This window comes from Zonotrichia leucophrys, chromosome 7, assembly GCF_028769735.1.
Source record: "Zonotrichia leucophrys gambelii isolate GWCS_2022_RI chromosome 7, RI_Zleu_2.0, whole genome shotgun sequence".
NCBI lineage: Eukaryota > Metazoa > Chordata > Aves > Passeriformes > Passerellidae > Zonotrichia > Zonotrichia leucophrys.
Genome location: NC_088177.1, coordinates 20314759 through 20334271, shown reverse-complemented (window position 1 = coordinate 20334271; position 19513 = coordinate 20314759). Strand labels below are relative to the sequence as shown.

At 43.6% G+C, this 19513-nt stretch overlaps 1 protein-coding gene across 8 annotated transcripts in view; it reads left to right on the top strand.

The window, feature by feature from the left end:
* Window positions 1-19295, top strand: part of PARD3B (par-3 family cell polarity regulator beta) — a 392041-nt gene extending 372746 nt beyond the window's left edge. For 7 of the 8 annotated variants that reach the window (XM_064717877.1, XM_064717876.1, XM_064717875.1 and 4 more), the window contains one exon: window positions 14648-19295. In XM_064717877.1, the coding sequence (XP_064573947.1) occupies window positions 14648-15002 (355 nt within the window). In that variant the 3' untranslated portion in view covers window positions 15003-19295. The remainder of the gene's footprint in view (window positions 1-14647) is intronic. The other variant, XR_010440948.1, reaches the window with a different exon arrangement.
* Window positions 19296-19513: the final 218 nt, after the last annotated feature.

The following is a 19513-nucleotide window of genomic DNA, read 5'->3' as shown; positions in this document are numbered from 1 at the left end:
ATGTAATTCAGCAAGGAGATTGGATCTGTGCACTAGATAGTCTGAGACAGTGCCTTGGAAATTGGCAGTCAGAGTTCCATCCAGAGGGCAGGAAATGTGTGCACAAAACCCAGCCCAGGTTATCAAGCAAAACCCCAAGCCAACAGGGGTCCTTGGATATTGAGTAGCTGGCACTTTCCTTCATTTAAAGAAGAAAAATAGCTCTTGTTTTACAGGTGAGGGGAGATGCTTTGAGAGCAGTCTGTCATAGATCATGGCAAAATCTGGCAAGAAAAACCAATCTCAGGATGATTTCACAGTGAAAATTCATGTGACTGGATTTTTGCTTGGATCTAGGGGCTAGTTAGTGCACTGCTCTATATATACCCATGTGTCTCCAGGTTTTGGACCCTCATTTAGCATTTTTGCTATGAGTTTTGCTTCAGTCTGAGATCCTATGCTTTAAAGAAAAGGTATGTTTGTTTACTGAGAACTGACTTGTCTTCAGTATAGAAAGAATGTATTTTTAGAAGCATGGTATGGCCACAGTTTCTTCCCTGTTTTGCTTTCTTAAGGAGATAATGGTGATACACTCTTGAACTGAACTCAACCAGCCAACACAATAGCTGGGACAAAGCATGTAGGAAAAAGGATGCTAACAGTGCTTCCTCCAAAGATGCTCAGACAGCAAACACACTTTACAGCTGTACATTCAGCGATTAAAGATTTCCAGAATCAGTTAAAAGCTTTGAGGATCCCAGTAGCCGTGCTCAGAAAACCCATGTGCCTTCTCTGTGTGTAGACTTCTGGTAGTCTTCTAATTAGCTTTGTAGAGGTCTCTGAAGGCATCTGGGTTTCTCACTGACTCGGGAATTAGGCTGAATTTAGGCTGCCTGAACATGCCAGTGCTGGGTTTGAGCATTTTTGAGTGTTTCTGTATGGATCTCCTTGCCCCTCTGGAACGGCAAGAGGGAGCGGCGTGGTGGGATGGGCTGTGCTGTGGTACTGACTGCACCACGCTTTGTGGCAGAAAGCACAGAGCAGATCGGTTTAAAACAAAAAGGAATTAAAAAAAAAAAAAAAGAAAGGCAAATTCAATTAGTCATTTGAAATTGAGTTGGGGTTTACAACTTGAATTTTTAGGCCCAGATCCATCAGAGCACTTAAGCACCTGCTTTACCTTGAATACAATTTGCTTTTCAATAGTAGTTATTTGCTATCAGAGAGCTCCAGGAAACCTGGGCTTAAATGGACATTGTAAAGGATGAAGGAAGGATGGCAGACAGGCCATCTTGGAGAAATTTCTCTTTTTCACTCCCTACACCTTATGTGGTTTAAATAATGCCTGCTTAATGCAATGCTTTGTGTTACCTACTCTGTAAATAATGTCGGGAAAGGTTATTTAATGATAATTTGACTTTTTCTTTGAAAAGACTTGTTACTAATCTTAACGTAAAATCTCTTTAGTATTATTGAGGGGAATAACAACCTAATGTCATTTTGGTTTGATTTCTTTGTATGAGGGGGTGGCAACTCTCCCTTGTCTCTCCTCACCAAACATCAGAAGCAAGATCTGTTACTGAGAGATTGCTGCAGTGGTACTTGGTCTTACAGAGATTTCATCAGAAACATTTCATTTTTAATGAACAATGGAAAATGTTCAGCTGTCCATTATTACACTTCTTTGTACACAGTCTAAAAATATAAATGGAAATTATAATTACATCTGTAATTCCGGGTCCCAGCTGAAATCGCTTTAATCTCAATGTGAGGGAGAAAAAATCAATACAGAACCCTTAACCCTGGTCTTTTCCTCCTAAGATATTTCATTTTCAGTTGTGCTAGTTTATACCACAAGTTTTATAAGTTTTTCAAGGAACTTTAGTATACAGAGATGATTTTGCATCCTCAAAATGGCATTGCTACTTTGTGCTTTTCTGATTTAGAAATTGTAATGATGTTCTTGAGAAATGGATTATGTTGTAGCTGCTTGATATAATATGATGTTTCTCTCTTTTACTTTTTGTTCATTAAAAAGCAGGGCCTTTGAAATGTTGCAAAGTTCTTTTAAAGAAAATCCTATTTTACTGGCAGTAGAATTACACATTTTTTTTCTTTTTTTTTTTTTTTCAAGAGGAATCCAAGTCAGAATTAAAGATTTAACACTGGGATTTGGAAAAGACATCTTTCTCAACTCACCACAGGCTCTCTCTACTCCATTGTGCTTTTTTCCTATAGGCTTCAAATAGTAGGTCTGTCAAGGTTAAATATGATCATGTTTGGGGGTTTTTAATATCAACATCTGCAAGTACAGAAATGTCATCAAGTGTTTTGTGTTTCTGAAACCTTCACCTTTCTGCAAACCCAAGCTGAGACCAATAGTTGCTTTTGTTTGAGTTAACATCTGAGGAGGAAGGGTGAGGTTCTTTTATGGTCTAAGACCTTTGCAAACTATTAATTGCCCACGAATTGCAGCTTCCTCTGAAACATCTGGTTCTGGTAATAGTCCAGACATGATGCTGCAGATTAGGGCACACTCTGCTACATTGCCCCAGTTGCCACACTGTTAGTGATCATGGATCTAACATCCACAGAGCAGAGGTGTGCTGTTCATCTTAGCAGAATATCTTCTTTCTTTGTAATTGCATGTATGTACCATTTTCTAGATCATGGGCACAAGTAAAACATAAATTAGCAGCATTCTGGTCAGGCTTTTCTCTGAATACCTGAAAGACACAACTGAAAAGGAATGTTTCCACTTGAAGTGAGGCATTTCAGCAACCTACGTTTAGTACCCGAGGTACAATTTATTTGCTGTCTAAGGCTGTCAAGCCTTAACTTCCTGATTTCATTCCAGGATACAGATGTTTCATTCTCTCCCTGCCCTTTCCTCCCCTTGCAGATACCATTCTATACAAAAGCCCAATCCAAAGATCATTGAAATGCTTCCATTGACATCCAGAGGCTTTGGCTGGGGCTGGACGAGTCTGGGGCACAAAGTTCTTCGCTGCATCGAAGTTATTCCCTTTTCTCAGTCTGGTATCCAGGCAAAGCACAGATGTTTTTCCATCTTTACTTCCCCCTGCAAAGTATCTTGATGGGCTTTTTATGAGCTTGCCACTTCAAGTCTATCACACTACGCAATCTGAAAATACTTGGAGAGATATTATAGTAGTGACCTTTATTGTTCATTAGTGAATCAGCAGCCTAACTTACTGTGGCTTTAAATGAGCTATATAAATTGGTTGTTATTTTCAATGATGGTTCCCTTGATTTGAACATACTAGAGCACAGATAATTGATTGATTCATTATGTAAAAGATTGTTTCAAGTTAGAGGGTGGTTTTATTTAATTTTTTTTCTCCCAGCCAAATTGAGATATGCTGTCTAGAATCTTGGCCAGGTTCTTACCAGGTTCATATCCGGAAGCACTCTTGCTTCTCTGTTTCTCAGTGATGGCACACAGCAGCCTTCCTGGGTGGGTGGAGATGCCTCTTTGATTGTGGTGCTGTTCCTTGTAATGTCAGCTGAAGCTGCTGCCAGCATAGAGTCCTGCACATAAGACTTCATTGCAGATGTGTCCTTTCAAAATAAATTGAAGTCTATACCAGGTAGTCCTGTCCAAAACCTCTCTCTGTCTCAAGGCTGGCTTGCCTCTACCCTGTATTCCAAGTGCTATGCTGTCACCTCTCTCAGGTATCACTAATTCCCAGCTATTGACATTCCTTTGTCAAGGATGCAGTGTTTGGGTGTGTCTTTAAAGCATTTTTTTTTCTTTCTTCAACTGTGAGCTCCTCTTTCAGCTTCAGGAACCTGATGTCTTCTGTTCTAGATACATAACTAAGCCGATAGAACTGTTACAACAGCCTGTACTTGCTTTCTCTAAAAGGTTGTTTTGCTCTAAGATCTTTGCTGTTGCAAATTTTATCTTGTTGTCTGTCATGCAGCACAGTGTGCAGATGGCACGGAAGTTTGTTTAGAAGCTACACATCTCATTTATTGGAAGTGTTGGGGAGGATGCATGTAGATCAGGGACAACTGGTGAATACACCAGTTCCCAAAGAGCAAAGGATGCTGCATGCCTAGGGACCATACACGTAAATCCTGCTGTGGGTGCATGGTGCTGCCCCAGGCCAGGAATGCATGGAAGAAAATCACACAGATCTGATGATGTCTCATGTCATTTGGGACACATGGCTGGCACTGCCAGGGCTGGCGCTGCTGGCAAGGAAAGTGAAGAAGAGAGCAGTAGCCAGGCCAGGAGAGGATAGTGGTAAAAAATGTGATGGGTTCTAGGAACCCAAGCCTAGTCCTTGCTGAAGGAGGCAGAGAGGACAGTGGGGACTGTGGCATCTTGTGCTGTTGTCTTGTCCACCCACCTCCATCTTGTGGTCTAATGCAATGACCTCTGACTTCCAGATTTGCTTAAGGAAACAATGTCCAGCAAATTAAATAGGGAAGAACTGAGCTCAGATGTGTATGAAAGTCAGCAGTTATGTTGTTTTCATGTGGGAATGGTACTTATTTCTGTATATCTATAGGCATTAGAGCTAATACCATATACATGAGTAAAAACTCCACCTGTACCCATAAAGCAGTTGGAAGCTGTATTTTGCATTTCTGCCATACTCAGTGGTTCAGGTCTCAAAGCAACCTCACAGTGATGTACTTGGCAGTGGTGCCATATGTGCGTGTCTCTTTCAAGCACAGCTGTTCTACAGGACATCTTGAGGGGGTGTTTGCAGATTCTCATCTGTGTCTCACTTCTCCAGAAACTGCTTTTGCTCCCAGGATCTGGCGTGCCAAACCCTCCTCATCAACTCCTGAGCAAGTCAACAGCCTGTCCCAGGCTGCTGCCTAAGAGAATGGCAGGGCTTTGTAAATAAAGGAAACAATTGAATGATAAGTTCACACTTCAGCACGCTGCTTAACAACCTGATAACAGTTAATTACATACAGTATTTTTAAATGCAGCAACAGGGAGATAACTCGTGCAGAGGTGGAGCACAGGCCCTTGGGCCTCACGACCGGAGTTTAACCTCTTACTGCCTATGCCCCTAAAGAGGCTGGTGGCTGCAGCTCCGAATGTCACCAGTTCTGAACTTCTACTGGCCAGCAGTGACTCGGGATCATGCACGTGAAGTGTCCTCAGCTGCAGCTGGGGGCAGGGGGAAGCTCTGCTCAGTCCCAAATCTCGTGGGTCCTGCTTTGAGAGCAGCCTGTGAGCGGACAGGCAGAAAAGGTGGGGTGATAAGCCCAGGGCTGCCTCCAGCAGAGGCAGCAGGTAGAGCGGGTCCAGCCGGGAGTTGCTGCTGCTGGTGTAAGTGCAGGAGCTCTGCAGGAAGGAGCCAGCACAAACACAGCTGGAATGGGCGCTGGGGCCGGCTGCGAGTCAGCAGCTGCGCTCAGCGCTACCGCTCCCTGGGCTCCGGGTGGGACATTTCCGTCTGGCCCAGCCCCGTGGGATTGAGGGTTTGACCCTTGTTATTTAAAGCACAACGTCAGGACATCTGCTGTCAGAGCACCCGCAAAGTTTGTGGCTTAATGCAAGTCTAATTAACTGATTTGCCTATCCAAATCTGGAGATTTACACACTTCTATAGAGGCAGCTGTAAAGTTATAACTTCAGCTGTTTATCATGCCCTGAGCCTTTAAATCTCAATTATGAAAGGTGGTGTTTAATGGCTAGCTGGAAAATGGGCGGTTACCAGAGTGTTAATGGAGTGCGGCAAGCCAGGAAATGTATAATCTAATGCCTGTATAGAAATGAAAGGTTCTAACAAAAGAAAATATTGGGGGGAGGATGTACTTACAGGCTGTTTGTGCTATTTAGGAGAAAATCAGTACATGAGCAGTAGGGAAACAATGGGGACTGAAATACTGCCTGAAGAAAGAAATAAGAGCTGCTTGTTTTTAAGGTATCTCTTGCTCCCCCCCCCAAACAGCCATCCTTCTTCTCTGGGTCTTGAGCTTTGCCTTTGTTACAAAAGGAAAAAAAAAAAAAAAAAAAAAAAAAAGAAAATAATGATTTGTCACAGTGAGTTTTACAGAATGTCTGGACCAGAAAGAAACATTGAAGGAAAAAATAACCAGCTACGTATTCCTTTTTTACTGAAGCATGGTTTTACTACCCAGTTTGTGCCATTGGAGGCAGAATTGACAGCCATACTTCATCATGGCAATGGGAGAAAGTGCTGCAAGGAGTGCTTTAATTTAAATGAGAAATGCTCTAAGAGGAAAAAAAAAAAGCCTAAAAGCTTGGTAATAACATTAATAACCACTTCTTACAGGTTTTTACTAGCCCACTAAAGATCAGACAGCATGTTAAGGTCCCAGTGGCTGAATAGTAAAGACCTGGGCCCACGTTATTATTACTTAGGAAGATTCTTTTAATGATTTCTGTTATTAGTTGAAAATCATTTGAATAGTACAGCTGAATGGTCACCATGCTTTAAATTCATTTCGAATGAAAAATGAGAACAGGGTAGAATTTGGGTTTATGCATTTCTGAAAGCACTCCACAAAACCAGCGTGGATAGCAGTTGTGTTCTGAATGGGCAGGCAAAGGGCAGAGGTTTCCCTGCTGGGGAGGAGCTCTTCTGGACTGTGATCAATTCCTTCTGAAAAGCAATTTTGACTATGGCAACAGAATTTCTTTTAAATCAAATTAAAAGCTCCTAAATCACCACAGACTCCATAATTTCTACTCACATAGCCTTCAAAAAAGCAGAGACCTCCAGTAGGGGTTGGGATGAGGCAAAGGGATCCAGGTGGTATTTCTGCCTTTTGTGCTGCTGCTGCACTGCAGCTGAAGTGTTGGGGTTCACCTCTGCATCTCGCTCCCCTCTCCCAGGCTGCCTGCTCTTGAGGAAAGCAGCTGCCTGTTCTCAGGGCAGGGGCAGCAACTCCTGTCTGTTGGGAGTTGCTACACTGTAAGACAGGCCAAGTATTACCACAGCACAGCTTTCACTTTAGCATCTTGCTCCAGTGGCAGTACTTTTTTGTATTCGTTTGAATTTGCATTTAAATGCAAAATTCAACCGAGAAGCCTAAACAGTTGCTTCTCTTGCTGGCTTAAGAAGCATATGTCCTTTAAAAAGAAGTTTTCTCCCCTCCAACGTAACTTGGTTAGCATCTTCTCAGAAATGTGACTCAGAAGACCAAAGGCCAAGAACTCTTTTTGTCTATAGGAAGAGCTTTTGGTCCCCACTGATCTGCAAAACAAAAGACCAAAGGGACCTTGAAATCTCAGCCAGGTCTCTCCCCAGCAGAGCATGGGGGTTCCTGAGCAACAAGCATGACTGCTTAGCATTGAGAGTGGGTTACCAGTGCCCAGAGGTTAATGACTCACACGGCATTATGTTGTGCTGAATAATGAGGAACATCTGAAATGACACGTTGTAATGACTTGCTAGTTAAAGTCCCAATCTACTTAAGATCCCTTTAAGCTTGAAGAGATCACAGAATAACAGTGTCTTGTTCAATAGGTGCTACTTTATTTTATGCCTTCTGGTAGAAGAGATGTACCATGCCTGAGAGCATATGAACAAAACAAGTGAGGAATTGAGTAGGAAGGATTATTGCACTAGTTGTTGTGAATGCTTTTTAGGCATTTATAAAGCACCAGCTAGCACATTTCAAGTTTTGTTTTTGTTGATTTCAGGGTTTTAATCCTGGTTGTCACAGTTCCTATATTTGTAGGTTGGATTTAGGGAAGGAGAGAAAGGGGAGCTTTGCCTGCAGGATGAGATTATCAGAAACTGGTCTGAGATTTGCTGTGGAAAATAAACTAATGCTGGAGCAAAGCAGCAACACTGTCTTATGGTTTGGTTGCTGGTGGGAGGGAGTTTAATTTAATGGCACTCTAAATTCTGATTTTAACCAATCTGTGACATAGTTTGCTCCATTAGGGATTGAGAACAATCTATTTTCTGGCAGACAAAATAAGTTGTTCGTGCTGTCATAAGAAGTCATACCTAATCTTACAGAAGAGTTTTAGACCTCTCAGACACTGCTTGCCTGTCTTACTGTTGTTTCTGCAGTCTGCTCTCCTGCATGGAAAGCTGGTACGTGACTAAATTGTACACTTGGTCTTAGATGTAAAAGCAAGTGTGACACCTGAATATCTCCAATTGCTAAAAATGGCCCAGGGAGCAGCTGGGGCCCAACACCTCTGTGGTGTGGCCCTCTGCAAACATAAAGGACTCAGTTCTCCAGCTGCTTTAAGGCTGGACTTCAACTAGAGAAATATAAACACTTCTCTGCACTTACCTGCTGGGATTGTGGTGCTTTAACTGTTTGTTTCTAAATATTTTAAGCTGTAATATTGAAGAGAGAGAGAAACTGTGCATATAAACTCTTATATTTGGGCCAGTTAGCACCACTTTAGACTTTGCAAAAGTGTATGCAAGACAGGAGAATCAGGCCTGCCTGCATTGCATCTGGAATGTATTGCTCGAATTTCAAACAAACTTATCGGGACTCGTCCTTCTCCAAACCAAAACCAAATAGGAATTCTTTAAATAGGGAAGAGAGATTCTTCCACTCTTACACCCCCCACTCACACACACACCCCCACCACTTTGAAATGCAGGTCATTAAAAGATCATTATTTTTATGGGTCTGCAAAGCCTGTAGAAGTCAGAGCTGTGTAATATACATTGCAGAGTGTTCTGCTAATCCAGTCCGACCGCAGCCGTGCCTGGCCCAGGGAAGAGGGTCTGGTAACTGGAAACCTGACACTGAAGGAATTCCAAACACAGTCCTCAAACTAAAAACAGCTCTCTCTGCATGGCATGTGCTACATGAGAGCCAGGGATTGTATTCGTTTATGTTATCTGATTTTTCAGCCTTGTATTGTTGATAAAAGAACAGGAGAAGGAAGCACCTCCACCAGCTCAGCCCATAAATAAAGTGTGTATGGTGTGGTAGAGGTTAGTATGACATTGCAAGACATCTGCCTTCTTCTGTGGGGTACAAGCCTCTCTCACAGACAGCAGCCACGGAGCACTTCCTTGTGGTGTAGATTCTTCCCAGCACTAAGATACCAAATTTGATTCCCAGTGAATTTTAAGTGCAAACCCTTTATTTGGCTGTGGGAAGTATTGATCTGAAAGGGCAAAGAATATTTATTATAGGATTATCTCACCTATTAAGATACAGAGACCCACCTTAATGCATCTCAGTGATTTCTTTGAAATCTGCAGTGATTTGAAATTTCATTAATTTATTTATGTTATATGCATGTTGAATATTAAGCAACAGGAGTTCTTAGAGCCACTGACTACAAACAGCACTGCAGTATCTCTAATACTTTATCTGGAGAGATAGGCACTATGTGATCTTTTCAGTTAATTGTTTTTAGTGTTTGTTGAGAAGAGCTTTATAAAGACACAGTGTAATGTATTTGATACTTCAAGATTGTTTGTTTGCATAATTTAATTCTTACATCAGCTTCTCTTTTCTTCTTTAAAAGTAGTTCCTCCTGGCTGAGAACAAACATCACACAATCACACTGCATACAGTGGAGTTCTTCACTGAGAATTTGGACACAGATAGGATCTTGTTGCTTTCTCCTGTTCTTTAATCACAGCCTGGGCTGTCTGATGCCATCACCCAGAGTCTCTGTATGTCTTGCTTAGACATGAAAGAGACTGCAGCCAAATGTGGGCTTTCCATTTGCTACTTAGTCTGTGGCTGTCTTTGAAGTTTATTTCAAGAAGTACTCTCTAACAAAGTAAGAAGGCAGGTTTTCTTGTGAGATTATATCCCTTGCAAAATATTCCCTCAGCAGCAAGGAGGAGATAGTGATGTAAGAAGGGAGCATTCCCTTCCTTGCTTTTTACTAGGTACTAAGAGGGTGACCTCTGTGACTTTCCCTATAGAACAGACGGAAGAAAAACCCTTTGTCACAATGAAATCCAAACCCCCAATGTGATGGGGACAGCACGAGCAGTTAGACCTTCATTTTGCCTTTCTTTCCTTTCAGATAGCCCAAGCACATGTCTCCAAGGATGTTAAAGGTGACCTGCAAATGGAGGTTATCAATGAAATGCAGTAAACCTGAAATGTAATTTTTTTTTCTGATTAGGTTTTTTTGAAGCATCAGGTATTTATGCCAGTCTACTCTCTAAGATTTTCCACAGTTGAAGAATAGCTAAAACGGGGTTAAAAAAAAAAAAGAGGAAACCTTCAGATACCTGTCCCTAAATAGTATTTTGGGTAAAGGGAGTCTTTCCTAAGTGTTCCAAATCCTGTGGTTCAGTTTTAAATACACCCAGAAGCTCTTAAAAATTCTGCAGTAAAGCTAGAAGATACTCTATTTTTTTGTGCTTGGAAGATAAATAAAGCAGACAGAAAAACAAACCTGCTTTAGGCTTTACCTGTCATAGAGAAAATAACAACACATTAATTGAATATCAGTCACAAATTATTTGCCTTTCTTGGACAAGTCTACTTTGTGCTCCTAATGCTCAAAATAGATCGCAGTTGTTAACTGGTGAATCGTTTTAAAAGATAAACTGGTAGAGCTGCAAACCAGCATATGAAGTGAAACATGTTCACAACTGCCTGTATGTGATGTGTAATTTCTCTGCAGGGGAAGGAGGATGAGACTTTGCTTCCTCAAAGCAGAAGGGGCACCATTTTAAGGGACACCTTGCTCATGACATTTTTGACAAGTGTTTTCATTCTGCCCCACCAGTTTCAGTCCTTTGTGGAGCCTGGTGCTTCTCTCTCCCTTCATTCAATTGCTTCCTGCAGCAGCAGCCTCTGCTTTTAGCTAGACCCACATCCATAATGCACTTTCCAGTGGGACCCAGCAGAGCTGAACTATCAGCAAAACCAGGTTTTGAGCTCTGAGATCAGTTCCTTCCCAGGATGTTGTGTCAGCTTCCCTGCCTTCTGCCTGCCATTAATTGCACTGTATCCCCAGGTCAAACAAATGGCCAAAAATCTGGGAAACAGCTGACAGTCAGAGCAGCTCCTACTCAGCATGTCCTCTCGGAGGGCACAGTCCTGGCCTGGTCCTTTTGAGTGGCTGGACCTGCTTGACCCAATTTGTGGATTTTTGATCACTCCCCTGGGTCACTGATTTTCCACTTGAGATTATTGTTTTGACCTCCACACCATGGGTCACTGGGGAGGTGTGATATGGCCCTGTGAACTCTGAACTCATCAGAAGCCAACAAAAACAGTGCAGAGAGGAGAAGAATTTCATTAGGACCTCCTCAGAGGTGGTAGTGTCTGCTGAAGGAAAAGGTAGGAGTTGTTTTCCTTCTTGCAGAAACAAGCACAGCATCTACAAGGGACTGCCAAGTAGAAAGTGTTTGGTTTGGTTTGTTTTGGCAATTTCTTTAAGGATAAACAACAGCATATACTTTTACACCGTGAGCTATCGAGTGAGAAGGTTGTTGGTTCAGAGGAGCTGTCCTCTTCCTGCTGGGAACTGCCCTCAGTGTCCCAGACTTACTGCTAATGGTGACAGCATTTCTGCAGGCAGAGCTTGGTATTTGCAGTTGTTTCTTTTACCTTAGAAAGATTAACTTTCTGACGCTTAATTTGTCACACTTGAAGCAGTTTTTTCCTGTTTTTTAAGACTGGTCAGGTAGAGGTTCATGGAGACTCTGTAGGCTGGTTGGTTGCACTGTGAGCAGCTCCCTGAGAATGAACTTCACCAGGCTTGGATGGTAGGTGAGGAAGAATGAATCCTTGGGAAATATTTTGGCTTCAGCATGCTGTGCTGGTCATAAAAGGGAAAAAAAGTGGTGTCATTGTAGCTTGTGTACCTGTGAGTGTAACACTCACTGGGATCGCTAGGGAAAGTGACCTGGAGAGTGTGGAGCAACCATGAGGATATCTTCTGTGAAATCTCCCTCAGTCATGCTGCCCAGAGTCAGCCTTTTGGACAGTTACCAGTTTCCCAAGGTTGTACTCAGGCAAAAATTCTGCTAATTGTTGGCTATATTACTGCTTGTATTATCCCCAAGGCTGCTAAAATAACTCACATACCGTTGTCTTCCTGGGGCTTTCCTAAAAGGTTCATGTGAAGTGGATTCCTGTCAGGTCTCTGTGTGCAACCTGTCATGACTCTGGGCAGACTCAAGAATTACACCAGCTAAGGGTGTTTTTCCCTCAAAGAAAGGAAACTGGTGCTGACAGTGAACAACTTGGGGTTCTATCTTTTAAAGAAAGATTTTGCTCTTCCCACATGTTGTTCAGCCACAGATGGTGTTAGCTGTAAGTGAAGTGATAGTGGATTTAGTTTGCTAGGAGAGGGAGCAGCAATGGAGATCTGATGGCATCAGCTCAGGCAGCCTGGGGCCATTTATCAGGTCTGGCACACTTTGATTGCCCAGGCACATCTTCACTTCACAGTCCTGGGCCAGAGCAGCCTGAGTGCACAACCCTCTGCACAGTCACAGCTTCTGTGGCAGCAGTGTAACACTCATTCCTAAAACTGGGCTGGCTGAGTTTTCCTGGGAACAGCTCTTTTGGCTGGATGGCAAAGCACCCCTCTTTTCCTGCATCTTGCAGAACTCGGCATGCGTTGTGTACTGGAGGCTCAGTATGTCATGGTGGTGGCTCAGTCCCATTGTCAGCCATCATTTTGGTGCCAATTAATCTTGAATTTGTTTTTCAGAGTAATACAATTTGCAGTTAAAACTCTGTCCAAAAGCTACCACTGGGTTTTCAGTGAATTCTGGGTCAGGTTCCAAGCTCAGTCCTTTTTTAATGTGATCCACAAGAGTTTCATTGATGATAGCTGCCGATGAGAACACCTTATAAAACCAGTGTACAGGATTTTGAGCATGATCCTTATATTAAAAGGTGATGGGTGTAGGTTTGACATTTGTTCCTCTTGGTGTGCTGCTTGACACAAAGCAGTTCCTACCATAGCAGAACCTTTTATGATTGGAAGTACATTTTTGTGCACAGAGGCATTAAAGCTGAGTGTGATGGGACTGGCTAGTGAACAAGCCTTCATGCATGTGGAAAAATTCGTGGAGCAGCTCTTTGGGTTGCTCTGGAAATGAGGCTTTGTTGCAAGGTGTAGGTGTGTGAGCAGTGACGGTAATTGTCTCAGTACGCACGGTTAAGAGTGGTTTGGTATCTCAGAGAGTGGCTTCAGGCCCTTCAGCACTTTGTCTGGACTGTCTCACCAGGAGGTGGGGGGTGCCTGTCTTTTATAATGTTCTGTTTTTAAAGCAGAAAGTCTCTGGGGAGCATAGGGTCCTAAAAGTCCAAGGCCTGGAATGCTTCCTTTTGCTCTTTCCATTTTAAACAGGAAACATTTGCACTAAGTTATTCCAGGAGGAGAATTGTAGGTTCATTTCAAGGCAGATAATGTTTGTTCATTGCCTATGTCCGTGATTTACCCCATGGGCTTAAACGAGTGCAGCAGAAAACCACATGTTTTGTTTTACTACATGTTAAACAAGTTCCAGCAGAGTCTGGGAGCCCAGGTTAAGAAAGAAGGAGCATGCTTGTAAAATCTCTGTGTGAACAAGAGAGTCATTGACAAATTTTGAACACCTGATCTGTTGTACCAGAATGATTACTTTTTTCATAATCTATGCAAAGAATATTTAAACAGTTGATGAGTTCAGTCCCAAAGACACAGAGCAGGTGTAATTGATCTATATAATTGATCAACTTCCAGCCCCTGTTTTGGGTCAAACCTCAGTCTTCTTCCCTAAGCTCTCATTTGGAGAGAAGCTTCCTGTGCAGTCAGTGAGGGGTTTTGTCCAAAGTGCAAAGACATTTGCAGTCAGACTGGCAAAAACTCCTAATTAAATTGAACTTTTGGGGATGCTCTGGTGACATGTCTGTGAGAACAATTATTTTTGCCATTTCAAAAGTATCACAAGTTAAGTTGTAATAGGAAAAAATATCAATGCTTCATTAGTGAAAATCATGAAATTAAGATGCAGAAGGCTACAGAGTGGACTCCATGGCACATCCTCGGGGATGGCACATCCTCAGGGATGACACATTCACATGTTGCTTTTCACGTGAACTAGGGCTTGTGAGATCCATACTGATGCAGACAAGTTACAGGGCTGTTGTAATATCAGGCCTTTTAGATCACAGATTTTTTGAAACCTCACTGGCAACTTGCCCATTAAACACAGGTATTGTAGCCTGACATCCCCAGTGTTCTTCCCCAGTTTTTCCAACTACAGTGTTTGGAAAGTTTTACGGGCTGACATATTGGGAGAGAATAGTGGGAAATGGCCTGGAAAGCGTGAATATTTGTGCATGTAAAGCTTATGGGATTTGCAGACTTGCAGACCCAACTCATCTGTTTATCCTCAGGCTAGATAAGATTCAGTCAAATATGCATTGTTTAAAGGAGCTTTGTTTCCATTATGGCAAATGGATCACAGGAGACTGACTTTGGAAGCTGAAGGGCTCCAGTGCTCCCCCATTGTAAAAGGGCTGTGATGTGTACTGGACCCTTCCTCAAGTGTCCTGGACGTTACAGACTTTTGTAGCATGCAGGTGGGAAGCTTGTTATCCTTCAGAAGTTCTTTTCATTCATCAGGACTTGTCATGCTTGAGGTGGCATTTCCTCTCCCAAAGTAAACATAGATTGTATGTACAATAATGTATCACTGGGCTAGTAGACTGCCTTTTTATGTGCTTTATTATGTTTTTTCTTCCTCAGGCGTGGACCTGCAGAGCCACTAGAATATTTAACAGGGCCACGAGTAACGTACAAAGAGAGAGATCTTCCCTACTACCACGGAGGACAGCCTGTTATCCACCCATCCAAGGGGAACTACATCCGTGTGCCGGACACAAGAATGGCAGAACTGAGGTACCCTCAGTATTACCCAGGCCAGCCCGTGGCAAACCAGCATAAAGGACCCCTCCGGCAGGACGTGCCACCCTCCCCTCCGCAGTCCCACCGAGCACCAGCTTACAGTGAAATGGTCCGACACCGTGGGACCAGTCCAGACCAGTACCAGTACAGGCAACAGGATCCCAGGCACAAGAACCCCATGACTGCAGCTGTATAGCCCTGCACTGGACTTGGGCTCATCATCCTTGTAGAGTTGTTCCTAAGCGTAGCTGCCTGTAAGAATGGCACACGAGACCTGGAGTCGTTCTTACTGAGCTGGGCTCAGCCTAGGTGCTTTCTAACAGGCGAACTAAAGCCACGTGAGGTACGATGTGTTTTGAGTATGTGAGGTACCAGACAGTTGAGTGTTTTTTAATTCCTTTTAAAAATAGAAAGTGGCTGCTGGGAATGAAACACAACACTTAATACACCTCAGGGCTATTTACTGAATCCAGTTACACCTTTACAGTACATAGCTGTCTGTGTAAGGGCAGTGGAGTCACCAGAGTTTACTTCAGAGTGCTGTTGTAGAGCCTTTTAAGTGAGAACACAGCATGCAGTATGGACTTCTTGCAGAGCTGGGCATCTTGTGTATCTAGTGTGTGATCATGACAAGGGACTGCCACAGAGATGGTGGCCACATTCCAGGCACGTCCTGACCAACAGCTCTGCTTTAAGGATGCTGCAGTTCCAGATTTGTGATCTGGCCTCTGTCTTCCTCTGTCTTTTTGGTGGTGGCAGCATTTATCTTGTAGCCTTCATTTTTTGCAGTCTGTGTATCAAGTCTTCTCTTACTGCACCTGCTGCAGTTGGAGTAGGGTAAAAAGCCTTATTCCCTATGCTTGGGCAGGCTGTCAGAGGACAGGCATCCACCTGAGAACTGTGTCTGTAGAGGGGGGAGTGCGTGCTTGTGAGTGTTGGTTAGTTATACAGTGTGCTATACAGTCTTTAAATGTAAACCCTGGAGACCAGATCCTCAGCTGCTGTCAGGAAATGTCACTTGAGGGGTTTCAGTGGAGCTGGCCTACAGGGAAGTGACCAGGGGGGTGACTATGGGCACGGACTCCATAATTCATATTACGTTACTGTGTCAGGTGCTGCCTTGGCTCCATCAAGGCAGCCCATTCCTGGCCCACTCCAAGCGGTGTTGGAGCCAAGTGCCTGCCAGCAGCATGTCTGTCCCAGCCAGCCCAGTGCCACCACAAGGCACCTGTTCCTGGGGGCTGCCTTCCATGCATGGGGGAAGCTCAGCCTTGGGCAGCACCGGGCCCCACCGTGCCAAGTGCCAAACTACTCGAGTTCCTGCAACCAGAGACCATGAGGTCTGTGAGGAAAGGTGCTTTTCACAGCAAGGGGTGAGGGAAAAGACAAGGAAAGTAACAGGAAGGGCTTCAAGACCCTGGGGCCTAGGAGGAAGATGTGAGAAGAGCTGTTTGTAGCAAGTTATTTGCAGCTGTGCATAGGAAGAGAGAAGGTGTGGGTGGGGAGGGGGTGTCAGCAGCACAGTAGAGCCATGGTGGGGGGACAGGGTGGTGGGGTACATGCTCAGTCATTTGCCCCAAACAGCCTGGGTTTGTTCTGCAGCCAGAAATGTGTGTCCCCAGCCACAGGGACCTGTGCGACCTGACCCAGGAGGGCTCTGAGCATTTAGAGATCTGTCTCAAGGATTTTGTCAGGAGGAAACCATGCAGTATTGTGACCTAGAAATATGTTATTTCCAAGTGTCCTTAATTCCTCGACTTCTGCCTTTTGGAAGTGTCACTAAACCACTAGGCCTCCTTTCCTCGTCAGGACCCGGCCAAGGATTAAGCATAAGGATTTCTTTGATGTCATTTTGACACATTTGGTATGCAACATATCAAATCACATAGATCACTTCCCAGGTGTTAAATACCATCAGGAGGGTTTCTGCTAGGAGTATGTCCTGCTAGCAGGTAATGGCCCTGATGAGAAGCAGCATTTAATCCCAGCCTACTTTCTTCTCTGCTGATGGTGCTGGTTAGAGCCTGGTGTAACCCTCAGGCACAAGGAGCGCTTGCAGCTGCCTGAGTGGCTGGCAGGCTCTAGTGCTTGCATTCCCATCAGCCTCCACCCACCACAGGCTGGGAAGCAGGAGAGAGGAGACAGCTTTCCATGGCAGAGGAGCACCTCCATGATTCACATAGAGGGCTGGACTCCCTGGGGCAGGGGCAGGCACAGCTCTAAATCCAGTCAGGAGGAAGCATTGGTGGGAGGGAGAGAGAAAGAGGAATGCAACTGATTATGAAGCAAGAGTCTTTGCTTCTTATTCCATTTCTTTCTGCTCTCTTCCCTAGTAATGTAGGAGGGAAAAACCTCTGGAGGGAGTGTTGGGTGTAAAGCTGGATGTCTCTCAGTACCTTCCATAAATAAGGCACATTCCCCAAGGAAACTGTGCCTGTCATGTACGTGCTCTGCACAGCCCTTTACTTGTCTCAGAAAGCTTTAGATGCTGTAGGATACTCAGCCAGGACTTGGCAGCCACAGGATAGCCGCTGGTGTTATAAAGGCCTGTTGAAATTGAAGCAAAAACAAATTAAAATACTTTCCTTTCTCTCCTTGAAATATAACCCCTGATACATTTGATCCAGCTGCAAAGAAACTAATGTTTGCGACAGTGGCTTTATCAAGCCAGGCCACAATTAAGAACAGCTCTGAATATAAGCTACTGCCTTTGTAAATCACTCTCAACTAACCCTTCAAATGGCATCACAGCACCGTGAACAGAACTTACTTACAGTATTTCATGAGTCAGGGCCAAATAAAATCTGGATGGAAACAGCTCCTAGATTATTTATAGCCTTTGAGGGACCTGCCCAATGTCTCCTCGTAACCTGAATCTTTCCTTAAGAGCTCCCCTTGATGGTATTGGCTCCACTCAGTTGAGGCAGACAAATCAAACAAACACCTTCTGAGCTGTTAATCTTACCTTACCCAACAGGTTATTAAATGATGCTTCTGCTCAGTAAGCAGAAATCAGTAGAGAGCTTCTTCCAATCAAAAAAAAAAAAAAAAAAAGTAAGTATAATATATGGATGCATCCTACAGGTAAGGAGCTAAGGAGGAAAAACAGTGTGACCTAACTGGGAGAGCAAGACCAAAAAGTATTACAGAGCATCTCATCAATCTCTGGTGCCATTGTTCTGGGAGAAAATTGCCATTTCCTGATTTAATATCTGGTAGAGGTACAGTATTTTCAAAAGTATAATGTGTAACTACAGTATATATAGTCAGCTTTTCTGCAGTATAAAATGTATGATTTTAGCACCATATTGTGGAAAAATATGTACCGTGCAGAATTCACGAGGTGCTACAACTGACGGTTGAAAATACACACTTGCAAAATCCAAAAGAGCCGTTAAGTAACAAGTTGTTCTTTTCCCATATGTCCGTATGTTTGGGAAAATTATGAGTCTGAAATGCTCTTGACACGTAATTGCCTCACACTCCCTCATCCAAAATGTGCCAGTCCAGCAGCAGAGTCCCTGACGTAGCGGGTGTGAAGGGAGAGTTGGGTTTGCCACGGGAGCAGCCCTAAGTGTGTGTGTGAGCAGGCATCGAGACCGAGGGAGAGAGGCCCGCACTCACGTGAACCTGAAGCTTTGATTTCCTGAGCTGGTGGCGTGCAGCCTGCATTTCTGGCTCTGGCACAGGGCCAGCAAGGCCCAGCAGTTGAAAGATTAAGAGATAGAAAAAAGAGCCTGTGGATTTTCTGAGTGACCACCCACTAGTGAGCCATGATCTTGGCCTGTGAGCCGACTTTACCACTGTGATATATTATGATGCAGAAGTCTCTAGGCACCCCTCAAATGCGTAAAGAAACATCAGCTGCCCTTTGTGGGGGAAGCTAAGCATAGAGAAGAAAAAAAAAAGGCTCTTGCCTTGAAAAAGTGCATACAGTCCTGAATTCCAATTCACTCCAGCTTCCTGATCTAGAAATAGCTTCACATGCTGCCTAATTTTTTTACAGATGAATTGTGCTACCTCTTCCTCCCAGCCATCACAGATTTGTTCATCAGAGTCAGTGCTGTGAGTGAATCCTAGCGACTGCTCTGCCAGGGCCACATCCTGACACTGCTCTGAGCAGGGGCTGCTTTGCACTTTCAAAAGGCCCCACACCTGTGCTCCCCATCACAGTTGTCCTGCAGGGTCCTTAAGCCTTACATGCAAAATCAGAAGTGCTATTCACTATCTCTGCATAGGAAAGGAGGCTTTGGAAGACACTATTGTGTTACTGTGAGGGAGAGAGAGGTACTTGTGATCCTGACAATATCTGTGTGTTTAAGTAAAACTGATTTAAAAATCATGTGTGATTGTTTTGGGGGAGAAATTCAACACATAATTTGACAGGTTTTTTCTAGTACCACATCAAAGATTTTGATCTTTTGTTACATATGGCTATATAAATTTTACCTGGTTTATTTTGCATTAAAATAAAGGCTTTAAGACTATATATGATTATGTACTTGTATGTAGAGTTTTTCCCTTCTTTGTGTCTACAAAGTCATCCTCAGCCATGGATGTGATTTGACATTAGAGGATAATACATGATCAAGCTGGATTAGAATTGGTAAGATGACTTTTTTTAACAAAATAACAAAACCACAGCAGCCATGTGCTGCTTTGTAGGGGAAAAAAAGGCATCCCAGGGCTTAACTTGATTCTGTCTCA